The 11,125-nt window shown below is 45.3% G+C and overlaps 1 protein-coding gene across 1 annotated transcript in view; it reads right to left on the minus strand.

The window, feature by feature from the left end:
- LOC128142912 (zinc finger CCCH-type antiviral protein 1-like) overlaps positions 1–7,967 on the minus strand; it is a 30,246-nt gene extending 22,279 nt beyond the window's left edge. Inside the window, exons 1-2 of the mRNA XM_052789600.1 lie at positions 7,582–7,967; positions 3,166–3,298 (exon numbers count right to left, since the gene is read on the minus strand). Of these exons, the coding sequence (XP_052645560.1) occupies positions 3,166–3,298; positions 7,582–7,880 (432 nt within the window). The 5' untranslated portion in view covers positions 7,881–7,967. The remainder of the gene's footprint in view (positions 1–3,165; positions 3,299–7,581) is intronic.
- Between the last annotated feature and the right edge of the window lie 3,158 nt (positions 7,968–11,125).

The raw sequence follows: 11,125 nt of genomic DNA on the forward strand, positions 1-11,125 counted from the left end.
GGAGATGTTTTGCAACTTCAGTCACTAAAGAACTCAAATCTTACACCACTGCCAAGGGAGGGTCTTCCTCAGTTGAAGAATGTTGCTCTGTCTTGGGGGCCTGATACCACTCAAAGTGCTACCTTCATCTAAAATGTACATGGCTCATCTAAGTGCCTACCTAACAAGAAAAAGTGAGTTAAGGCTTTAAACATGCAATTTGTTTTTCCACCCCTCTAAGTGGAGATAACTGTTCAAGTTACTGAGCTGGAAACAAACAGTGAGTCCAACATCCACCAGAGACAGACGATCAAGCACAAACTAAGGGCTGTGATACAAAATTGTACAGTAGTCCCTTGGTTCGAAGGAATAATATAGTTCTCTGGGTGTTTCTAGAAAAACTTAAAATCACTGCTTCCTTAATAGGTCTTTCCCAACCCAGACTTTCCCCCTTAACTTCAATATCCTCTCCTTTCTAGAAACTTTCTCCTCCAGGAACACCGCTAATCAAAACCAGAAGCAGAGAGCATAGTTTGTCACACAGCCTGAAGCTGGTTTAAGAAATACCAAAAAAAGCATAAGACTTATGTCAGACACTGGTTTGGGCGGCCAGAGCACAGGAATTGCTTTTGTGCTTCCATTTTCCTGCTCAAGAGAGTATAAAAAAAAAAAAAAAAAAAGAAACTAAAATACAGAACCAGGTAAAAGCTGAGAGGGTACTAAAAATACAAACGTTTTGTCTGGGACACCCATTACACAAAATGTCACTTTAGGGTAGTGGAGATACCAGCCACTTAATTTACAAAGTAAAGCTCCCAGAGATTTAGACACTGAATCTGGCTGAGAGCAATTTTATAGGGCATCTAGAGGAAGATGCATTAAAAGATAATATTAGTATGCATGATGAAATTTTTACACGGGAGCATCAGAATAAACTACCAAACCAGAACAAAGTGCTGCCTCAGCTAAATAGGGAATCCACTGTTTAGCTACATCAAGAAAGCACACTGCCCCTTGCATTTGCCAAGAAACAAAAAAAAAGGAGAGCAGAAAGAAGGTGAGGGAAAGTGTAAAAACCCCTGATTTGGGAGTGCTGTTGTGTTTTTCTTGCCCTGCACCCCAGTTCGGGTCACAAAAGACCAAAGTTTCCTCTTGCTTGAGAACTTCATACATGCTATTTGTCAGCACACAGCCAGTCGGCATTTCTAAGCAAGAAACAGCCAAGTCAGCTTTCACACCCGTCTCCCCAGCGCTCAGGTTTATAAATGGCCTGCATAAATCACTGTTTTCTGTTGTTTCTGCTATGTTACTCCATAATAGGAGTTACGGTGCTTGATTAGAGCTAATTAATGATGCCTGCCAGCAGTGAGGGCTGAACAGATCTATAGATAAGAGCTTAAGAGTAATACCAGTCAATGACGGTTGCTATCTGCTCATTATTGGGAGTAATTAAACAAGAAACACTTAAGTTTTAGATACAGCTGAGTGGGACAAAGATATTATTAACCCTCCTCGCTCATCACCACCATACTACTTGAATCTGCCAGCACAACATATTTTAAAACACTTAAAAAAAAAAAAAAAATCTATTTTGTCAAAGCCCAGCACTGTCGCAGCAGGGAATACGAAAACAATAGAATTGTTATGCCAACAGATCTGTGGCGATTATAAACTCCAAAAGACAAGGGTAACAGGCAGTACTCTGGTAATTTCTTAACCAGCTGTAGCCAGAACAGGATATTCTTGGCTTTGAAACAGCCGTATCTTGAAGATATCATTGCCCTTATACACACATGCAGAACCAGAATGGATTGTTCAGCCTAATTTAACAAAATCAGTGACTTGCATACAAACAGGACAAAGGCTGCCTCGTAGAAAATTAGTGTGCAAAAACTCAGTGCACTTTGGAAGGGGCAGATTTTACACAAAACTGACTGCAGTCACTTGGTCATTTTCTTACAGATTTTTCTTACCCTCAAGAACCAAAATGTGCAGGCCTACTGTCCTGATTTCAGCAGGGATAGAGTTAATTTTCTTCCTAGTAGCTGGTACAGTGCTGTGTTTTGGCATTAGCACCAGAACAATGTTGATAACACACTGATGTTTTAGTTGTTGCTAAGTAGTGCTTATCCTAAGCCAAGGACACAAACCAGGGAGGAGGCGGACAAGAAGCTGGGAGGGAGCATAGCCTGGACAGCTGACTCTAACTAGCCAAAGGGATATTCCATACCACAGAACATCATGCTCAGCATATAAACTGGAGGGAGTTGGCTGGGGGGATCCCATCACTGCTCGAGGGCTAGCTGGGCATCGGTCAGCGGGTGGCGAGCAATTGCATTGTGCATCACTTGTCTTTCTTGGGTTCTATTTCTCCCTCCTATTGTTATCTTCCTTTTCATTACTATTATTATTATATTTCAATTATTAAACTGTTCTTATCTCAATCTATGAGTTTTACTTTTTTTTTTTTCTGATTCTCTTTCCCACACCACCAGGGGGAGGGAGGAGTGAGCAAGCAGCTGCGTGGTGCTTAGTTGCTGGCTGGGGTTAAACCCTGACACCTACATAGGCTGGAAAAGGAAAGGGCCCCTGCTTCCAAGTCTCCATCATCTCTTGGAGAAGAGCCAACAAACTGGTTTTTGGTCAGGCCTTTTATCCCGTAAGCATGTACAACTACTGTGGTCTTTCACCTCCGCCTGGCTTACCTCAACGTCTGTAAATCTCTGGTGAAGTTGCTGACTTTTTTTTATTTGCTTGTTTTGACTAACTTTATGGCTATCCTGTTGGGATAACAGGAATGGCATGCAAAACAGGCTGTAACCTTGCTGTCCATTGCCTGCTGTCAGACAGCAGGTCTTCTGCTGACAAGTCAGAGATGACATGGCCTTATCCAGGTGCAAGCCTTCTGGTATTTATGTAAGCAACTCAATCCTCAGTGTTTAACAGTTTTATTGCTGTTATTTTTTTGGTTATAAGTACACAGCACTTCCACAACTCTGGCTCTATATTGTTTCTTCTGGTGCTTTCACACACAGCCATTCCCATTCATACTTCATTCAGACTAAACTTCAGACTACTGTTACATATCTTAACAGCTTGAAGTTGAGATCAGAACTCCATATTCTCACTTGCCCTCTCCCATTCCTAATTAACAAAAGCTTCTCTTAAGAAATCAGCACAACTCACATCAGGGAGGAGGAAAGGGTCATTCTGGAGAAGCAGGACTCGCAGCTCATCCTCATTAAGGCCAGACAACTCATGGGTCTTTAGAACTTTTTTGTTCTCAGCATTGATGATGTCGTGCAAGTACTTACAAGATCTGCAAGAAAATACACAGAAATATCAATGTTTACTTCTTCTGTCAAGCTGATTTAAAGAAGTACCTCAGATAACACGCAACTTGAGAAAAGCCACGGGGAGAAAGGTAGTTTGGCAAAAGTCGCGGTGAACATTTAGATGCTCTCTGTAATTAGCTAGAAAATGGACCAAACAGCATAATAACTCTGTGAAATACAGTAGCATTATTATCCCCATTTTAAACATTGATGTGGCCAGACCACTTTTAAGAAAGCTAGCAGCACAGATTTGAAGCCACGTCTGACTACCCCACACTTCCTTCCCCTCCAGTAAGAGGCAAGTCAAGTCACACAACCAGAACAGCTAGAGGGAAAGTTAATTTTAGAGGAATACATCAGTAACGGTGAAAGTTGCAACACCCTTGATTTTGTGAATGTAAAAGGTTTTTGTCCCAGAGATGGAATGTAAAGAAAGATGCAAGAATCTGAGAGCACAAAACAAAGAGATAATGAAGCTGAAAACAACACAATTTGTTATCTTTACTGGCAGGGAAGTTTAAACAAACCAGACCTAAAAACCCAAGTTCATTAACTTCTGAGTTTTGGATAAAGAAGCAATTAAACGACAATAGCAAAGATGCTGGTGCCACTAACCTAAGAAAAATGTCCGAAGCAAGTATGAACTAGAGAGATTGCAATTTTTTTTGCACCTATTTGAAAAGATACTGCAAATAAATAATAAGAGGAGAAACATAGTCAACCTGTGCATTAATCAACGCAGTAAAATACAGCTTCCTTACATCTTGCTCTTCAAAAGCATGATTTGATACAGCCTTAAGACTAGACGTACTCAACCAATAAAAGTACCTGTTAATCTATCAGACTCAGGTCTCTGCTCCCCTTATCCCTTTCACCTCTAGTTAACTCCTGAAACTCCCCTTGTGAAAGCTTTTTCACCTCATGCTGTGTCTGATCCAATCCTTCTGTACGGGCCCTTGTGCAGTCATTTCGCCCTGACACCCTGCTACCTGTTGGACACAGTGCTTTGTAAGCAAATAAACAAGAATGCAAAGTCTGAAGGGCAGAAGTGTGCCATCTTTGCTCCTGAGAAACAATATCCTAAGGATATTAGATTCTGTAGGCACTTGATTAATGGCTATGAAGGTAGGCGAGCTACAGAGTATTTGAGGTGGGAGCCACCACCAGCATTCCTCCACAGTTAACTTCAGATTCCACCAACAGGCACACAGTGATTTACATCACTTAAGCATGTATTTCTAAGTCAAAGGTTGAAAGAGTCCACAAATACAATGATAACTAATCAGCTGAGTTTAATAACACATTTAGAAAAAAAGCAGTGAAAAGTTACTTGCCAGGCGCAAGTTAAAAACGGGTTTAACTGGACTAAAATCCTGATTCCACTAAATAGGAAGACCCCAGTAACTTGCACAGACACTTTATCTTTCCAGAGATTCTAAAACAAAAAGGATGCAAGATCTGGAAGCAAGGGTAGATTTTATCTTATCAGTTAAAAAATATTGTCTTGATTCATGTGGTCCACCTAGCAGTATTTCTGCCCCCTCATTTTAATTAACCTCCCTCCCACAAAAGGCATACTCATTGAGTATATAATAATTATATAATAATTATATTATATATTATAATACAACAATAATATAATATATAGCAATTATATAATTATAAAATTATTATAAAATAATTATTAATTATTAGCCTATACAAAGGTGATTTTAAATACTTAGTGCTATTGAGAGGACAGAATGGTTTATCATTATAAAGGGAATCACCTCATTGCACATTTTAGTTCACATGGAGTCATCCAGCATAAGTGCCTACATGCATTTTGAGGTATTTCTAACAGTGAATAACATGGAAGCTTATCGTACCATCAGTAAAGAGAGAAACAGTGAGAAAATCTTAGCATCCTAATACTTTGCTAGGACCATTCTGAGATAGATGTGGCCTTTCCCCTCCATGTTTTTCAGACCCAAGCACAGAGCGAGCTATTTTGCTGGGGCAGAAGAGGAAGAATCTGGTGGGGTATCAGCATTTTACCAACACTGCAACAGCGCAAGACCTGCGGCTTCGGGGCTTAAACTGCGAATTCTTCCAACAGAGCTCACTGCTGCTGTTGATTGCCACTGAAAAGCTTCTGGTTTTCACTTCTACATTTGTTTTTTTGCCTCCTTTATTGTTATTTTTTTAAACTAGGTACCACCTTTGGCCAGTCCGTGCCTAGATGAGCTGCCGGGCCTACCCTTCCTACGAGTTCTCTAGATGTCCAGAGAACAGGACTGATGTACATGGGAAATTAAACACTGCTTCTCAGAGAAACAGCTGTACGTGGAGCAGTGACTTACAGCAAAATTAAATGCTCATAACTTTCTAGAATGAAACCAGACAGCATGATGGTGTTGGAGATATGCAAGAAATAAAAAAAGAATTCTACCTCACCTCTATAAGGATTAAAGGAGCCCTGAGATACAGGAGCACCCAGATAAGCACAAGGGGTACTCTACTACTGATAAAATCAAGTTCAGCTACTTGAACTTTGAGTGAACTATCCTAATTAACAGTAAAACCCCCGTCCTTGGGTAGGGAAAGCCCCCTACCAACAGAAGCCCCTTCTTCCTCACTGTTGTGGTTTAACCCGAGCCAGCAGCTAAGCACCACAGAGCAGCTCGCTCACTTCCCCCCCACCCAGCGGGATGGGGGAGAGAATCGGGGGGGGGGAAAAAAAAAAAAAAAAAAGTAAAACTCGTGGGTTGAGATAGGAACAGTTTAATAGAACAGAAAAAAAGGAAACTAATAATGATAATGGTAACACTAATAAAATGACAATAGTAATAATAAAAGGATTGGAATATACAAGTAATGCACAATGCAATTGCTCACCACCTGCCAACTGACACCCAGTTAGTCCCTGAGCGGCACTCCCCCCACTCCCACTCCCCCCAGTTTATATACTGGGCATGACATCACATGGTCTGGAATACCCCTTTGGCCAGTTTGGGTCAGCTGTCCTGGCTGTGTCCCCTCCCAACTTCTGTGCCCCTCCAGCCTTCTTGCTGGCTGGGCATCAGAAGCTGAAAAATCCTTGACTTCAGACAAAACATTACTTAGCGACAACTGAAAACATCAGTGTGTTATCAACATTCTTCTCATACCAAACTCAAAAACATAGCACTGTACCAGCTACTAGGAAGACAATTAACTCTATCCCAGCTGAAACCAGGACACTCACGGAACACGAGCAGTAAAAAAGGAGGATGCCGTGGCTTTTAAGTGGAGACCAAGCTCTCGAGAACCAGGAGCAAGGGTGACAAAGCGAAACTGTAAAAGTACTGGTAACTGTTGCTCTGAACGTTTAAACGCTGCTGCGTGTTCAGCAAGGTGTGCTAGATCTGTGGAGTCACTACCTGGCACCCATCTCTGCGCAGACATGACATAAACATCTCAGCTCTGTGTGTAATAGGCTCTTTGCGCAGCGGGTGAGGAACCCCATTTTGGGACAACACCAGCGCTTTGCTTTTTTCTTACTAGAGAAATATTGGTAGGCAAGGGGCTTTAACACCCAAAAAAAAAAAAAAAAAATCATACTGACAAAGCATCATGGTTTAGGCCCAGCCGGCAACTAAGCACCATGTGGCTGCTCACTCGCTCCTTCCCCCCCGCCCCAGTGGGACAGGGAGGAGAACAGGAAGAAAAAGGTAAAAACCTGCGGGTTGAGATAAGGACTGTACGATAGGGCAACGCAGAGGGAAGAAGCGATACCGATACTACCCATAAAAGAATAGACGAAGCGAGTGATGCACAACGCCATTGCTCACCACTCGGAACCCGATGCTCAGCCCGTTCCCGAGCTGCGAGCCCCCCCACTTCCCCCCCCCCCGCAGTTTATACCGAGCATGACGCCACATGGTATCGAATATCCCCTCGGGTCAGCCATCCTGCTTGCGTCCCCTCTTGCGAAAACGAACTTTATGCCAGCCCAACCCAGGACACAAAGAAAACCGGGCTTCCGAAAACCGAAACCGACCGCGCTCGCTTGGGGCTCCTACCAAACACACCGAGAACAGCGAACGAGTCCTTCGCCGGTACGGGGCTGTACCTGGGGCGGGGGGGGGGGGGGGGGGGGAACCGACACCGTGCCTCTCTCCTCCTGCGGGGAGCCGGGGCAGAAGGGGCTTCCCGGTGAGCGGGAGAACCGACGGCGCCCGGTTGCGGGGAGAGGCCCGGCGGGGTTCGGGCGTGGGGGTGCCCCGGCCCCCCCCGGCGCTCTCACCTGGGCCCCAGGTTGCACCTTCCCATGAGGTGGAGCTTGCAGAGGTGCAGCCGGTCGCAGCCCCCGCACTCCTTGCGGACGCAAGTCCGCACGGCCGACACGGCCAGGACCTCCGCGCCCCTCCCGCCGCCGTCGTCGTCCCGCAGCACCAGGAACCGCTGGGGCCCCGCCGCCGACAGCGTCTCCTCCAGCTGCTGCGCCGAGAGACCGATGCGCTCACGGAGCTCCGGCAGCCCCAGCCGCCCGCCATGGGCGCACAGGGTCTTGGTGAGGAAGCAGCACACCGCCGGGTCGCTCATCGTCCTCCCTTCGCCTCAGCCGGACGCGGGCGGGACGGGACGAGCCGAGCCTGGGAAGCGGGGCGGGACTCGGCGGCCGCCGCCCGGGCGGGCTCGGGAGGAATCGAAACCGAAGGCGGTGGGCGGGGCCTGCGGCTGAGGGAGCGCTGAGGGGTGAGGCGGGAAAACGGCGGCGCCGGCGTCTGCCGAAGGGTTTCCTCACCTCGCCGCTGACTTCTGCTCCCTCTGCCTGTACGGAACGCAAAGGTAGTAGTACAGAGCGTTAAGCCTACGACGTAGGAGAAAAACTCGGCGTACCCCAGTGATTCTAGCCCTCGCGTCGAAATGCCGCGACTTGTCTTTCTTCCAGGTTGGCGGCCGGCCGCTGGTCGACGCTGGCTGCGGCGGCGGGCGCCCTGTCAGGGGGTGCGAAGCAGAGGAGTGACCCGTTCCCGCTCGTGGTGAAGCAGGGCTTGGGGGGGGGCTGCGGGACTGGGGGGAAGCACGGCAAATACTGGAGCGGGAAGACGGGGAGAGGGCTGAGCGCTAAATCCATTTGAGATGAGCTTTCGCACTCAAACTCTTCGGCGATGCAAGCTTAAGGAACAGTTAAGTATCAGCTGCTCCCTCTGGATCAGGAAGTTAATCTCGAAAATAAAGTGAATGCCAGCCTGCGTCGCCTGGCGCTGATGCCTGATTTGAAAGGCACGTGAAACTGCGTGGTCACAGTCGTGATCACTGCTCAGGTCATACAGAGAGAACCGCCTCAAGGACTGGGACCAAGGTGGTGCAGTCTGTGGTTTTGCTCTTTATTTGTTGAAGGGAAGGTTATGGAAGGATCTTTTCATTGGGTATATTTCCCCATATTTGCCCTCTTGCTATGATACATAACAAATGAAGTAATTTTAAAAATGCAATAGAAAAGGAGAGGTAGAAGGAGGAGTTTCCTGCATCGCTTCCAGCTTTAGAAAAGTAAATTGATAGTTCTGGGCTGGTTTATATTCTAGGCACGCGCACATGCATTCTCAGGTGGTCAACAGGTTGCCAAGGATGGTAAAACTCAGATTCATACCTTGTAGTTTCAAGACTGACAGCTAAGGTAGAAAATGATTCGAACAGTGAGTCAACAATGTATTGCCAACTCCAAATGGTAGATAATAATCATGAATCAGGCAAACCTTTCAGTCATTTTCTTACATTTATTTGTCTCCTGTTTTTCAGCCAGTTCCAGTGAAAACATACATTTGTGCATTAACCCACTCAGAAATCGGAGCTATGCGGGCAGAGGAGCTTTACTGGATACTTTGTTGGAACAGTGTTAACAGCAGGGAGCAGGAAAGCAAAGCGAAGGACTGCAAAGAAGCTGCAAATACAGTCTTGGCAAGCATGTTCTATTCTATACTTAAATACACTTTAGAAGGGTTTTGGATCAGTCCTGAGTGAAAGCAAAGAAAGAAATGTTACTGGATTTATTCTGTTTGTTGGTATAATGTTTTGCAAATATGAATGCCCCTAATACTTGACTTCCTTACCAACTACAAGCAGAAGGGGTTTATGTGAAACAGCACAACTGGGTGAGGCAGAAGGGATCACTGTATCGAACAGTTCCAAATTGGTATTATTTTCACAGGGCGGTGAGTGATTCCAGCCTTAAATATTAAGCCATTTGCTTAAAGTTAGAAACCACCGAAAAAGTGGCTGAGTTGATGTAACTTCCTGCTGCTGCTAAAAATGTAATCCCTGTACATCTTTCTCTCTGCTGTCCTCTACTTCCGGCTGTAATATCTCCTTGTTTACCCTGGCTCTGGTATTCACCTGACTCCTTAGCAAGCCGAATCAGCTTTCAGAGACTTGAAACTGAAATACCGATTGGTATAAACGAAGTATGAATGGAAATAGGTGTGTGTAAGCACCAGAAGAAACAGCAGAACAAAGGTTAAAAAAATGGCCTGTCTTGATAACCAAAGACACAGTTTAAGGCAGTAAAATTGAGAAATAACATTGTTTCTCTCAAACCAGGAAGACCTGCACTCCGTAGCATAGACAACTTGTCTGCAGAAGACCCTACCGTCTGACAGCTGGACATAGCAGGAAGGTATGGCACGTCACAAATGCCATTTCTTTTCCTTTTAGTTCAAGTGGAAGGAGACCATAGCCTCAGAAACTCAAAATGAAGAAACACAGGAAATGGGCAAACAAGTTGCCTGGAGTGTGTGAAGGCAGAAGTAGCCAGACTAAAGCACAAGGATGCCACCAGAGTAACTGCTGGGTCTCACTAGCTTTCATACCCACTATTGGGCATAAAAGACCCGTGTGAAAGACTGAAGGAGTTAATGTCTCAAACATTGTGGTGGGGCAAGTTCTGCATAACGACCAACTCTACATAGCAAGGAACCACAGGTGAAAAGAAGCCGATCAGCACAGCTCAGCACAGGACGTCAGCAACAGGATAGGTGTGCCCGAGGGTGCACAGCTCCGTGTTCTGATATGCTGTTCTGATATGCTGAGCAGGGCAGCTCACTATGCATGGCCAAAGATCAAACAATGGTCATGTCTGCAGGCAAGAATTTACTCTCCAAACGACCCGCAAGCATCCAGTCCTGATTTTGGCTTTTCATGGCATCACCACCGACCCATTTCCTGAAGGTTCTGAAAGCACAAATGGCACAGGACACCTAATTAGCCTAATGAGTTTGAGTGCCCGCCTGAAGGAGGGGCAAGGAGATGATAAAAGTGTTACCTGATCAGAAAGTAAGTCCCGAAACACACAAAGTGTTTAGAGAGGAGACATTGCTTTATTCTGTGCAGGGTGCAAAGTGGAAGATTTCCACAAAGCGAGCACACCTACTGAGATTTTCAGTCCATACTTATACACCACAGTTAAAACACCACGCCTATCAAATACATATGTTCCGCCTAACTATTGCATATTCATTATGTTGAGCAGGAATGACATGTTGTTCTCTTGAGCAGTCATCCCAGAGTCTTCTACGTCTGGGCGGGGTCTCTGGTGGTCGTCAGTGGTCTTCGGTGGTTGTTTGGGGAAGAATACCCCTACTCCTTTTGTCCTTTTATGGTCATGGGTCATCTCAGGACACCAGGGTCTTTGTTTCTCTTGCCAACCCTTCAGAGGAGAATGTATGTCCTTAATTAGCAAGTCTGTGACTCTTTAAGCATCCTCTATTGTAAGTAGAATCTTAAACTAGATAAGCTTTACCTTGAGTAAACATAATCTAAACAGTCCTTGATTAGCAAACATACCACAC

This window comes from Harpia harpyja, chromosome 6 (assembly GCF_026419915.1).
Source record: "Harpia harpyja isolate bHarHar1 chromosome 6, bHarHar1 primary haplotype, whole genome shotgun sequence".
NCBI lineage: Eukaryota > Metazoa > Chordata > Aves > Accipitriformes > Accipitridae > Harpia > Harpia harpyja.